The sequence below is a fragment of the Colletotrichum abscissum genome, assembly GCF_030869225.1.
Source record: "Colletotrichum abscissum strain IMI 504890 chromosome Unknown Scaffold_11.1, whole genome shotgun sequence".
Classification (NCBI taxonomy): Eukaryota; Fungi; Ascomycota; class Sordariomycetes; order Glomerellales; family Glomerellaceae; genus Colletotrichum; species Colletotrichum abscissum.
The window spans coordinates 113,349-126,885 of NW_026849999.1; the positions used below are offsets into that span (position 1 = coordinate 113,349).

The 13,537-nt window shown below is 43.2% G+C and overlaps 6 protein-coding genes across 6 annotated transcripts; 2 read left to right on the plus strand and 4 right to left on the minus strand.

Annotated features, from left to right (window-relative positions):
* Positions 1-2,903: 2,903 nt before the first annotated feature.
* CABS01_05395 (uncharacterized protein) lies at positions 2,904-3,201 on the minus strand (the record flags this gene model as incomplete). The annotated part of the gene is made up of 2 exons (XM_060538765.1): positions 2,904-3,045; positions 3,134-3,201. The coding sequence occupies 2 exons, from the start codon at positions 3,199-3,201 to the stop codon at positions 2,904-2,906; spliced, it is 210 nt and encodes a 69-aa protein (XP_060405027.1).
* A 272-nt stretch (positions 3,202-3,473) lies between these two features.
* Positions 3,474-4,448, minus strand: CABS01_05396 (pectate lyase; the record flags this gene model as incomplete). Its single annotated transcript, XM_060538766.1, has 3 exons — positions 3,474-3,646; positions 3,730-3,864; positions 3,935-4,448. 3 exons carry the CDS (start codon positions 4,446-4,448, stop codon positions 3,474-3,476), a joined length of 822 nt encoding a protein of 273 aa, XP_060405028.1.
* Positions 4,449-5,044: 596 nt separating this feature from the next.
* On the minus strand, positions 5,045-7,817 carry CABS01_05397 (uncharacterized protein; the record flags this gene model as incomplete). Its single annotated transcript, XM_060538767.1, has 9 exons — positions 5,045-5,504; positions 5,559-5,727; positions 5,785-6,034; positions 6,097-6,175; positions 6,228-6,248; positions 6,300-6,433; positions 6,501-7,443; positions 7,495-7,537; positions 7,592-7,817. 9 exons carry the CDS (start codon positions 7,815-7,817, stop codon positions 5,045-5,047), a joined length of 2,325 nt encoding a protein of 774 aa, XP_060405029.1.
* A 493-nt stretch (positions 7,818-8,310) lies between these two features.
* On the plus strand, positions 8,311-10,631 carry CABS01_05398 (FAD binding domain-containing protein; the record flags this gene model as incomplete). Its single annotated transcript, XM_060538768.1, has 8 exons — positions 8,311-8,491; positions 8,567-8,808; positions 8,879-8,989; positions 9,057-9,201; positions 9,255-9,409; positions 9,475-9,632; positions 9,693-10,041; positions 10,104-10,631. The coding sequence occupies 8 exons, from the start codon at positions 8,311-8,313 to the stop codon at positions 10,629-10,631; spliced, it is 1,869 nt and encodes a 622-aa protein (XP_060405030.1).
* Positions 10,632-10,969: 338 nt separating this feature from the next.
* On the minus strand, positions 10,970-11,239 carry CABS01_05399 (uncharacterized protein; the record flags this gene model as incomplete). The annotated part of the gene is made up of 1 exon (XM_060538769.1): positions 10,970-11,239. One exon carries the CDS (start codon positions 11,237-11,239, stop codon positions 10,970-10,972), a length of 270 nt encoding a protein of 89 aa, XP_060405031.1.
* Positions 11,240-12,479: 1,240 nt separating this feature from the next.
* CABS01_05400 (uncharacterized protein) lies at positions 12,480-13,007 on the plus strand (the record flags this gene model as incomplete). Its single annotated transcript, XM_060538770.1, has 1 exon — positions 12,480-13,007. The coding sequence occupies one exon, from the start codon at positions 12,480-12,482 to the stop codon at positions 13,005-13,007; it is 528 nt and encodes a 175-aa protein (XP_060405032.1).
* Between the last annotated feature and the right edge of the window lie 530 nt (positions 13,008-13,537).

Below are 13,537 nucleotides of genomic sequence, written 5' to 3' on the forward strand. Positions count from 1 at the left end.
ATTACGTACTACTTTATAATAATAATTAAAAGCTTTATTTATAAGTACGATATTAATTACTAAATAGTACTAATATTCCCTAATCTTAACTTTTTTATAATAATTATAAAATATTATAAAAGTTTTTTATAAAACCTTATACTTTTCTTTAAAATATAGTTTCTTTTTTAAAAAGATCTTTTTAAAGTCTATAAATTACTTCGTATTTATTATTATATTTTTAATATTTATATACGATCCCTACGTCGCTACGTATTATTAATAATTTTAGGTCGTTTACTTCTTTTTTTATTAACTAATTAGTACCAAATTTCGTATTAATAATAATAACGAGCTATAGATTAAAATAAGTAAAATTATTAATTATTATATTTTTAGTACTATATTTTATTTTCATATATCCTTTCGTAGTAATAAATTACTATTAATAATTATAAAAAAGAAATTTATATTATTAACCCTTTTTTTAAATTTATTAAAGTAATTATATACTTTATTAACTTATACTTAGTTTTATAATACGAATTCTTCTTTTATAATCGTTATTATTAGAATTTCGTACGGTTCTTATAACTATAATTATATTAATAATACCCCTCGCTTATAAAAGAATTTATTAATTATTTTTACGATTCTTAAGCTTATACTTACGAACTATTTATTTAGTTAGTAACTAAGATCGTTTATAATTTTATAAAATAGAGGTTATTCTTATAGCCCCTTTTTTTTATAAACTTTAATTAAATAGATTAATACTACGTTAATTTACTTATTATTAAGCTAATTTACGATTTTATATATCTACGTTTTTTAATAATCCGAGTTAATATTTATTTATTTATAAAAGATTAGGATTTTATTTAAAATTAAGTTTCGTCCTCTTTTTTTTTACCTTAACTTATTAAAAGTTATATTCTAGTTTATACTTATATTAATAATTACTAATATATTTAATTTTAATAAGGATATATTTAATTTATATACTAGTTATAATAAATCTATACTTTTACTACTTAACGAATTTATTAAAGTTTAAAAAATTCTTACTTCTTTTTATTATTTTACTATTATTTTTATTTTTATTATTTTTAGTAATTATTATTACTTTTTTTAATTATTAGCTATTATACTTATTAAGATCCTCTTTTTTATTTAATATAAAAGGGTAAGTTTTAATATTTCTTTTTTTTAATAATAATAATAAACGTTTATATTATTATAGGACGATATAATAATTAGTCTTAGGATTTTTATTAGTTACTAATTTTCGCTATTTTATATACTTTTAGCTTTTTAAGCCTCGTACTTTTTATAATTTTTAAATAACCTCTTTTTTTAACTTATTTCTTTTAAAATAGTATTTTATAAAAATAGTTAAAAATAAATACTAAGCGGCTTATAAAAGAGCTATATAAGTTATTAAGAACTATATAAGTTATTAAGTATAATTAACGAAGTTAAGCCCTCTTTTTTATAAAATTATAAACTTTAAAAACTTATTAAAAATACCTATTTATTATTTATATATAATAAAGTTAAATACTTTAGAAATATCGTTTTTTATAGCCTCTTAGTACCCTATTTTATATTTTTTAAATAGTCTTTTTCGTAACTTAATTATAATTAGGTAATTATTACTTATTAACGATTTTTTTTATTACTTAGTTAATTTTTTAAAATTAATAATCTTATACTAGGAGCTAATATAAAAAGAAGCCCTTTAATAACTTTTTAAAAAATTCCTTTTTTTTCCCCTTAAATCTTCGTTTTTTTAACTTTTTTTTAAGCTAATAATAACTTTATTAAAAAGTCGTAAAACTATTTTAAAGTAGCTACTTTCTTTTTAAGTTAATCTTCGAGATTTATAATATTTTTAACTTAATATTATTAAAATTTCTAAATCTCCTCTTTTTTTATTAAACCGTTTTTTATACTATATTCTTAAGTAATATTTAAAAAATAATTAAGGGAGTTATAAAAAAGTTATTTAAATTACGGGCTTAAAGTTGTACTTATAAAATCCTCGTAATAATAGACTTTTTTATATACTATAGATTTTTTAGTTTAATAACTCCTATACGCTTTTTATTACGCTAATTAAGAATATTTATATTTAAAAATCCCTTTTTTTAATTATATAATACTTTTTTATATTATATTATTAAGCTTATTTATTATACTAATAAATTAAATAAGTAGTTACTACGTAAGTATTTTTTTTTATTAATTTAACTAATTAATTTTTAATTATGGGCCGGTTATAAAAAAGTTATTTAATAAAAAAGCTATTTAAAATAATAATAAAAGTTTAATTACTTAAGTAGTTCCGTTAATTAATATAGTTTAATATAATAAACGTTAACTTCTTATAAATAATAAAGGGCTACGATTACTTAATTTTATATAATATTTAAAAATTACTTCTTTTTTTATTTACTTTTATAAAGTTAATTAATACGAATTTCCTATTTTATATAGTATTAAGACGTTGTTTTTTCTATATAATAAGATACCTTACTAATTTATAATAATAAAATTTAATTACTAATTAGTATTAGTATTCTTATTATAAAGTAGTTAGTTTAAACTATAATTAATAAAAAGATTAATTAAATTATATAAATATTTACGTAATAAGTATAAAAAAGAGGTTCTAATTATAAGTTAAGCTAGTTATAATAATTATAAATAGGGCCCCTAATTAGCCCCTGCGCAGTTGGCCGTATGCCGCGGTCGAATTAGACTTCTAATCCGATAGCTACTAATTAGCTTATCGCAGAGATTTTCCTTCTAGCTGTCGAAGGCATTGCCATTGCCGGAGAAAACAGGTGCGTCAGGGAACTCAGGGTTGTCATAGAACTCCACTACGGTCGATTCAAATCTAGACATTGTTCTATTCGAAATCACTCCGGATGCACCCATACCGCCTTGAAGAGCGCGAGAACCTTCTTGCTCAGGCGGTCGTACCACTGTAGTCCTCCGTTGGGACTTGAGATGGGCGATAATCTTTCGATCCCGTTCATGATCTTCTTGTAGTAGTTACAGCTCCTCAGATAGGTCCGTCACTCTAGCTTCTGCGAGATCTCGCTCTAGCAGTGCCTTTTCGTTCTCCTGATATAGTTTCCGGGCTTACTATACCAGCCGCATGACTTCGTCTTTGGCGGTTTCGTCGCCTGATAATAGCTGGTTCATCTTTGCCATCTTTGTTTCGGTGAAGAGGACCAAGCCAACGAGGGTTGACCGAGATCATCGCGGCACATTGCCCCGGTAAGCTGAGCACCGGCCCCACTCCGTCCGGTCCTGCTCCCTTTTCGGTCGTGCCGGGCTCAACTCCTCGGTTGAATCTTTTCAAGGGAGCGGCAGGATAAGTATAGTTTCAGTGTGTTCATGTTTCATTTCAGATGCATGGGACGCAGTATCCTGGTTGGACAGTTACGTCCATGACAACAACATACTTGAACATTGAAGTACTATCACGACCAATCCTGACCGTTGACGACACAGTATGGTGCCAGAGCTCCCTCGCCAATTTCCCCAGCTTCACACGGCTTGACGCAACCTTCGTAGCGTGTGCAGATGACTCCAATCTTTGCGAGACAGTAATTGGATAGAATAGCAGTATCGCCATAGTTTTGATTTACCCCCACTAATAGTGGTTAGCACGGAAGAACTTCCAAGGATTAAAACCGCGCAGCTCTTGGCTGGAGACTAATCCTTCCTGTAACTTACTGACTACTCCTTGTATTCCAACAAAATTGGTGATGTTGACATGCCGCTGGAACTGCTGGCTGCAATTGCCGCATGACCGGTAGAACTTCCCAAATTTGTTGGCATAGAAGCCGTCGATGTGTAGCCATCCCTCACCTGCGAGTCAACGATGTTAGAATTTTGTGCTCAGATCAAGTTCCACAGCGTCTCAGCTCTTAGTACTCACCGTTATGTTGAAAGACCTTATCACTGGCCTCTTTCGCCCCTCCGCCTCTGACGTATCTCGGTCCAGTACCTTTGAATGTGGCCGCGTCCTCACATACGTCTTCCCACCAAACGTTCTCAATGGTACAGGGACCGCGGCAATGTACGCCCTCAGCTTGAGCAGGGCCAATGATGGCATTCTTCAGCGTCGCCCCGCTGTCCAAGATGAAGACGGCAGCAGCCTCATCTTGCTCAGCTTGTCCTTTGCAGTCGCCGGAGCTACCTTTGCGATCAAACAGAGCCATCTTGCCATCAAATACTGCATTGGCTGGAATCAAGGAGGCAGTGGGGAAAGAGGTGCTTCCAGTGGCTGTTGGCCATTTCGTGTTGACCGATGGGTGTGGGCAAGATACGCCTCCGGAGGCTTGCCATTTTATGGTGCTTGTTGAGGTTGTTCGGGTCGAGGTGGTTTTGGTCGACTGAGCGGAAACAAGGCTAATGGCCACCACTAGCCCTGGAATAGTGATAGAACGCATTATAGGTGTAATTCTAGAACGAGGACTCAAGCATAGAGGGATGCGGAGAGACGCGAATTTAAATTTGGTTTTATACATGTGAGGTATCTGTTGACTGACTTGGTCGATCTAACAAAAGAGCTATTGCGTGCGACCATGTTGCATTGCTCTGAGTCGAAACTGGTGGCAATATCTGGCGTTATTCGATGAATACTAGTCGTGGTAAATTCATCATGAGTTTGTCCGCCAAGACCTGCGGACGCCCTCAAACTCCAAGAGTCCAACTCTGACATTCTGGTGAATCGAGGACTGCCAAGACTTGATGCAGCACCTAGCTGATCTCCCACCTTCTGACGGCCTTGCTTGTTCCACCAATCCCACCCAAATCAGGAAGCTGAGGGATGCTCCAACGTAACACTGAGACGATGTCATGCATACAATGCGTATGCAGCCAAAAGGCTTATCTAGGTTCACTGGGAAACAGACAAGGTTGTTTCGGTCTCTAGAAGACTGGTTGGGCTCCTTGCTCATCTAAGTATTTCCACAGAGCCTTGCTCTACACGCCATAATTGTATGCTATCTGCAACATACCTGATTTCATGCTGTTGGTACAATGTTCACCTGAAAGCTGCATCAGACCATGCATTCCAATGCTCAAAATTCAAAAAGTTCCAGACAACATTCGGATCCACCAAGTTCGCATCAAAGTCCCCGGGGATCATGGCGTCTCCAAGCTCGGTGTCCCCAGGATGGAGGCCGATTCCATCTGACATGAATGCAGGAGAAGTCTGGATCATCTGGCTAAGGTCATCATGCATCCTAAGCGCGGGTTCGTCTTCTGTAGCCACGCTCGTCTGACGTTGCTGTACTGAATGTGTTTTCGCGGCGACATTGAGCAGTTCTTTGACAATATCGGCGCATCGTCTGGCTACTGCGAGCATTTTCATTGCCTTGAAGATGTCGAGGCTCAGCTCGATGTTTTCCATAACCTCTTCGGCGGGGAAGGGACAGATGTTTGAAATTAGGACGTGGAGCAGGACCATGCAGGCGTCTAGAAGGTACATGCAGTTGTACCACCTACTCCGAGTTAGCTTCTTCGGGTGCAAGGCCTTATGGGTGTAAGGACGTTACCATGTCCTGAAGTAAGGTCGGTGAAGGTAGCTTGTGTGCATGAACTTGATGGTCTCGGTGGCAGCTTTGACGCACGAGGTGACATGTCGCGCGACGGTGTTACGGTCCGCTTCTTGCGTCTTTGAGATGATGAACTGTCGGTGAAGGAGTATCCTGGCGTTCAGGAATCCTGTTCGTGTACATCAGTAATGCTAGCGCATCGGCATGACATGCGAGTGAAGCATACGTAGCTTGAGGACAGTCTTTTGCTTCATGGCGAATTCGCTGTCTTCCAGTGATGATGTGTCAAATCGGAGCTGTCTTGGTAAACCAGACTTCCAGTCATCCAACTCCCTGTCCAGGTTGAGCGCAGTCTGTGACAGCCTTTGGAAGGATGTGTGACTACTGTGCAGACCCAGGTTGTCCGTCATCCACATGAGGATCTTGGCCAAGTCAACCATAGGATTGATCAAACAATACGCCGAGTTGGGAAAATGCTTTAGCATCGTCTTAGCAACATGCACTTGATCTTTTCGTTCGGGTTCGGGCTCAGACTCACCGAGGTTTTCGGGAACGGTATTGAGTAAGAGCTCGGAGCACGTAGTCCCGATTGACGCCCGGCAGAAAAGCACATTTCGCTGAATGGTTAGCGTTCCAAATTAACAAAACTGAGTACGGTGCGCAACTTACATCTCGTGTGAGTAAAGAGACCTGGATACATTAGCACTGCATACAACTACGAGCGTGTTCGCGATTGCCTACCACCAAAGCAAGCTTTCCGGGCTTGTCTCGGAACGGGTATTAGTTGGGATACCCATGGCCGACGCAGTCCTTATCGCCATGCCGCTATACATGTAGCAGCTATGTGGCTTCAACGCATTTTGACCGAATACCGACTGCAGCTTCCAAGTCAGCCAACTAGCTCTGAATACCTCCGCGTTGAACATTTTGCCTGGAACTGACCATGAGGAATAGTGTCTGCGCAGTTTCAAGCGAACTCGACTCGCAAATGTCTTCAAGGTGAATCCTTGACCTTTCGAAGAATCTTCTTGCCAAGCGGATAGGTGGGTAGAGTGCTTCTTCGTCGCTGGTTTGCCCAGTCCGGTCCAAGAACTCTTTGGTGTGGTCTTCCATGAGTAAGGACGTCTCTCCCGCGGTAATAGCGCCGATAGCAATGACAACATTGTACAGTGCCAGAAACCTCGCCTCCCGACGCATTTGTGCAGAGATTATCATATCTGGCCTCGAAAGCCTCGACCATATTTCTTCCTCACATCTTTTGAGAAAGGTCATCTGTTCGAGGATCGGGTGGATGTTGTGCAAGTTTTGGAAGTACAGGCGGACACATTCCCGCTCAAGCTCAGTCGCAAACGCGGCATCCACCGCGGTAAGAACGACATCGGCAACAACGCCTTGCTGATACGACTCCCTCCTGCCGCCATTGCTCTGCGGACTTGCCTTTGCAAACTGGTTCTGACCGAGAATCCGAGAGTCCGGAGGCGTCGAGTAATCCGAACTGTGCAGGAGATTTACAATGGAGCTTTGCTTACGGTGCGTGCCAGCTTCCGGTTGCTTCTGTGTGTTCGCCCGAGAGCGAAGCCGGGCGAGGAAGTAAAATGTCCCAGTGGGTCCGTAAAACTCGGCACCCTCAGTGTGCTCATTGACCTGACCGAGGCCGTCTACTTCTTGTTCCGAAGATGTTGATGAGCCCCTATCCATGCGGCTTGGCTCTTGTGGGTTCAGCTGGATCGGGTTCTCCTGCTTAATTGGTTCATCTAGGCTAACTGGTGATGGGTGAAGATGCTCAGGCAATGATGGCTGTGGCTGAGGTATCAGCTGAGGTTGAGGCTGCAAACGTTGTTGCAGGCGGCCGGTGGGATTATACGAGGATGACCTCTTACTCGGTCTGTGGGATGAGTTAGCCCCAACCAGAACTCATCGTGTTCCTCTCACATACGGGTCTTCCTGTCCTTCTTTGTACGAGCACGAGAATTCGTGTCCTTTGGGAGGTCATGTCAGTCATCAAAAGTAACTACCTGGGGAAGACAACACACTCACGAACACAATTGGAGCATGGCGAACTTCCATCACACTGAAGGGGATGTGGTCAACATGTCTGTTCGTTAAAGGCATCATCAGAGCTTGACCGACCTTGACTTTACGAGCCCGGCATGTACCACAAGCTATCGGCGCACGAGGCCTTCGCTTCCTCTTGAGATTGTTACCAGAGTTCGGGTTGTCCGATGATCCAAAGGCTGCAGTGGGGATCTCCGTCTCCATTTTGATAAGATCGCAAAAGCGCAGAGGTTTTGGAACTTTTGGTAAACGTTGAAAGAGGAAAGCACAAAAAAAGAAACGCGAACCATGAGCGGGGCTTCGGGGCTATGAGGCTACAGCTCACTAGTACGGCGGGCTGAGCGGAACGATCATCTGGGGCATGGCATGCAGGGGGTTCGCCCTTGAGGGGTGTTTGTGAGACAAGGAAGCTTCGGTCAAAGTTTCTGAGCAGTGAGAGGATCACAAAGCGTCATGAACGTCGATGTCGCTCAGACGTTTACCCCAGAAAATTGGACGAATCGGAATGACTCGTTCGGGACCAGCGCTTCCAGCGAATAGGAGGCCGTCCGTCGGAAAACGTTGCGCCTCGGGATGAAGCCTCCCAGCATATCCCATCGGCGGTCTTCCGCAATAAAGACGACCGTATTGTCGTCTTCCCCAGTTTCTTCAGCAGAGGTAGTTCTGTCTTTTATAATAAACAGTTTGGCCGGCGGGAATGATGCTTGAAATCGCCCAGCCATCACGCCCAGAGGGCGCTTACAAGGTTGACTTCTCATCTTGTAATTCGAAACCAGACAATGTTCAAGTGGGAGATGTTTCAGTGGAGGTACCTGTTCTCATCGCAGGCGGTGGTCCGACTGGTCTGTTCACAGCATACATGTTGTCTAAACATGGTGGTAAGTACTGGCACGTAGGCCTGTGCAATTGTGGGCTCTCCCAGTTCGATGGGGTAGAACGCTAACAGCTTACAGTGAAATCGCTTCTCATTGAGAAGTATCCTGAACGGCTGGCTGCACCTAAAGCGCATGCATTGAGCCCGAGAACCCTTGAAATATGTAGACAATATGGACTTGACACAAGAGCGATACGTCAATTAGGGTCACCTCGTAATGATGCCTACTGGGTCAATTTCTTGACGAACCTCACGGGCGAGAAGATTGGTGTCCTTCCGTATGAGCGGATGGACGCTGGTGTCCTAGAGAGTACACCTGAGGTATGGAAGTAATTGGATTTTCGTCACCCATCGACCTCAAAGTCAATTACTAACATGTGTATTACTGAAGATGATCCACAACATCCCGCAACCCGATTTTGAGAAATTTGTTGCAAAACATCTAGAAAACGACCCAAATGTTGAGATTCGAAAAGGGGTTGGTTTCATTTCGTGTGAGCAGGTAAGTAGAGAAAGCTTCGGGAACTTTTAGAAACCCCAAAGGCGAGATACTGACGACTGCCGTACAGCGAGGCGATAAAGTGCTGACCGTCGTTGAAGAGCGTTCCACGAAGCGTCGTTGGACAGTTACCTCCAGGCACGTTGTTGGCTGCGATGGAGCAAAAAGCCAAGTCCGACGTTTTTTAGGGATTGAGACTGAGGGGGAAGATGGATGTAAGTTTTCTTGTTGTTCGCGACATGCAGTTCAGCTTACAAAGAGGATATAGACGAGACAATGATGACCATTCACTTTAATGCGAATCTCCGGCCAATCGTAAAGAATGGTGTTGGCATGCTGCATTGGATCGCCGACCCTGCTTGCTCTGGTTTTATCATTGCATATGATATAGATGGAAACCAGGTTTTGATCAGCAATTTTGATGTATGTTGGAGAAATCTTTCATTCCGAAGGCTAGCCTCTTCGTTTACTGACGTTGGCTGGACTAGTCAAAAAGACATCCGGTGGAAACATGGACAGAAGGACTCGCGCATGCCACCGTGTCTGCTGCGATAGGACAAAAGATACCGATCCAGATCAAGAGTTTTAGACCATGGGTATTAAGCCGCAAGGTGGCAAAGGAATACCGTCGTGGAAACGTGTTCTTGTGCGTGTCATCTCTGAATTTTCCTGCACGATGACAATGCGCTGACACTTACCGTTACAGAGTTGGCGATGCCGCACATTCATTCCCTCCTACTGGTGGCCTGGGACTCAACTCTGGCCTGGCCGACGCGCACAACCTTGCCTACAAGGTCGCCGCCGTACACCAGGGTTGGGCGAATCCACGAATTCTCGACACTTATGAGACTGATAGACGACCAATTGCCGTCATCGCGGCAGCTCAGAGTGTCAAAAATGGGAAGTCTATCTTTTCTTTCCTCAAGGCCATCGGGACGGCAGATGTTGAAGACCTTGACGAAGCCCGGAAACGGATGTATGAAGCCATCCACGACCCGGCCAAGCAGGACTTGATTGCCGAGAAGGTCGAGGGACAACGTGAACATTTTGACAACGTAAGTGCATCTCCACCAGATTGGATTTTAAAAAAAATAGGCATTGACATGATCCCCTTCAGCTTGAAATTCACATTGGGTACGTGTACGGTGACACGAAGCCACCTGCGAATGCGTCGGACTTTACGCCAAAGTTCCAGGTTGGCGCCAGGTTGCCACATGCTTGGATCAAATTCACCGAGCCGAATGATGAAAGTGAAGTTTCGTATCAGCCCATCGACACGTCGTATGTGAAAGAGCTATCGAATGAGCAAATCGAAGCTCAACGCTATTCTACACTTGACCTGGCGAGTGCAGGTACAATCTCTCTCATTGTACCATGTCGAGGAGCTTGGAAACAACGGTTTGAGGACTGCGAAGAGGTCCTTGGGAACAAAATGAGTTCTCGCCTTATCCTTTGGGGTGCGGACGTCGATTTCCAGTTTACTTCTGACAGCCACCAAAAACTGTACGATACGAAAGGTGGTTTTTCTGAGGGAGGTGCAATTCTGGTCAGACCAGATCAGCATATCCTAGGTTGCATCAGCCCAGATGCTTCCGCGACCGACATCGTCGCCCTCATTGCTGACCATGTCGATATACAGCATTAGAAGTATATATAACTTACGTTGAAGAGTTTAGGTACATTCACTGAACGAACTAGAACTGAATGACACCAAGACTGTTGCAAGAGGGGTTAGAGACAATTGTTTCCAATACAGGATTACGTGGATGAGAATCTGGGGCAAGTGGTGATACGATACTTCAATGGAAGTAAATATTTAAATAACAACGTGGAGGCTTTGAATGTGGCAATTCCTACCTGGCAGTCCTTGGTACCCAACAAGATTGAGTTCTGCCATGGCCAAGCTAGCCACCGTATCTACTACCTGCAGCTCTCGCGACAATCCAACAGCTACTTTTACATATTGAATCATGACAATCCAAGTCAAATCCGATTTGCAGTTGACCATCGGACAGCCGGTGCTGTCAGGTAATTTTCGACCTCTACGACAGGCATATTGCCAAGCGTCGATGAGCTTGCCTGTGAGTCGAAAGAGCGTCGATTATTTGACCGCTGAGAAAGAACTCGCTTTGCTGCCTTGGAAGCAGGAGAAAGAGAGAAAGAAAAGCGTCTGCTCGAGCTGTGACTTTCTTTTATCAGTGCAAGTCTTATCAATGAAACTAGGTAATTAGGTGAAACGAACTTTGGGGCCATTGTTCTTAGTAGTAGGTTCTTCGATTCGACTAAGTCGTTTGATGATATTGGACTTGAGGGGTTGTTCCCGTCTGATATCAGAGGAATTTGATTCGGTGATGTGCGAGGTTTTCAACAGAAATCTAGAGGGTTTATATGCTCCTCGAAGACTGAGGATTCTGAGTCCGTGAAGGCCGCCACTGCTCGTGTGATGGAACAGACGAAAGCACAACGTTATCTACCTCATCTCAGGTTCCCGGAAGCAATGATCATGAACATCATTTCCCCTGCTAAATGTTTTGCCTGGTCCCGTATTGTCCCTGGCCGAGGATCAAGTCACCCAACGTCGTCACGCCTCATCACTTTCGCAACCAAAGATGACCACCTCAGGCCATGACTTGTCATGAGAGTCGCTCAAAGTAGCTTGCGCCACTTTGGATGACGCGGGGTGAGCGTTTGTCGGGCGGTAATGGTGGGAAGTTTCTAAAACTCATGTTCACACGGTACGGCACAGTCCAATCATACACTTCGCGATCGGCCTGATCGTCAAACCCCAGACTTTTCAGCACCCTTTTGGCATCATTCTGCCGATCACTACACACCCAACTTCTCAGTGAGATAGCATTCCCGCTATTCTCATATTCAAGAAAGGTTCATGGTGGATGGTGAGAAAACTTCGTCAAGCGGGCAACAAGGCTAAATTCTACGAGACCCTTGAAAGTGCTACGTGATGATTCTCACCTTGTTTCATTGCTGCTTCTCTTACGGCAAATCACCAAAGTCTTGAATCTTCCGTAGGGATTTATTGAAATTACCGTGTTAGTACGCAGAACTCAACAAGGGAAAGCAGCAGTAACCTCTGTTGAATGCTTCATGTTCCCCTTTAGGGTCGCCTAGACTCGGAAAGGCGGAGTCCGAAGAATGTTCCGACGAGAGCACTTTAAGACAATCACAGACTTAGCGACATCTGAAAACCTGATGTCTTATTTGATTCGTTTATTCGTAGGATGCATGTACGACCATGAACGATACAATTGCACCGCCGGCCTTCCTAGACCCGCATCGGACCGCCTCCGGTATTCTTCGGCACCGGTGAACCCCACATGTTCTCCGCACATCAAATTAGTCATCCCTGAAAACTTTGCAGGCGCTCCCAGTCGCTGCCTCGTTTCTTAGACCGGCCAACGGCTAACACACTACAACACAGTCAGTACCTTGCAGCACGGCACTTTTGCACAGGAATAGCTTCAAAACTGGCGCCATGGATCCAAAGGCATCTTCCTCGGCTCCTGCCGCACCTGCGCTGCCGCCCAACGTCACAATCTTCTCCCCATCCAAACCCAGCACAGCAAAAGCCCTCCTCAACGGCAGCATCTTTACACGGCTCACAGCCAATGCCCAGACCGAACCATCAAAGCTAGAGGCTGCTCTCAGAGACGTCACTCGACCCGAGGTCAACGACACCTTCTGCTTCAGCCACCGCAATGTGGTCTTGATTTTTGACGGCGAGAAGAACGGAGACGATGCTACGGATCAGCACCACGAGCACTTCCGACTCGTCTGCTTGGCGCTTAAGGACGCTGACATCAGCCTCGATGTTGCCGGTTGCATTTTTGATGCCCCGGAGGTCTTGCAGGCTGGCTTCCAGTTAGACACGCTTAGCTCGGGTTCTGTTCTGGTTATCGACTTGATGGGCGGGGATGACGATGATGATGATTCGGACGAGGATGATGAGGCAGCCGCTGAAAGGTTGCTTATGAGTGGCGATTCAGGCGCAACGATATCCTGAGCTGAAAGTCACTGAATTGCGGAAGACGAGCTTCATGATTCGGGAGCTGCCAGAATGACACTGAGAAGAGCATTGGGTCTAGCTCCTAGCGGAATCACGAAAGCAGGAACACGCGAAGTTCAAAAGGAAAGTGTTATTATTAAGCTTGGCTTCCGGGAGCAACGCCGAAAGTACGGCCCTTGTGCCGATAGCACCAAGAGGCACCAGAAGCAGGCATCATCAAATCAAGCATCCCGGGCACACAGCGAAACTGGCAAGCCCCAACGAAAATGGGAGGTCTTGGGAGGAGCTGGGAACGGCATAGACAGCCTTTCTGATGCAGCCTTGAGCTTTCGACCCATAGAGATGAATGGGCCCAAGTTGGAGTCTTTTCAGCGCGTCTATGAGCGGATGGACTTTGCTAGGTAACTTAAACCGAGACTATGTCGAATTCCAGCCCCAGTAATTACCTATTGGCCAGGGCTTTGGACATGCCCTTGATATTGAGCCAGTCTCTCCATCTTAGACAGACTATTTAGAGCTACAAAGAC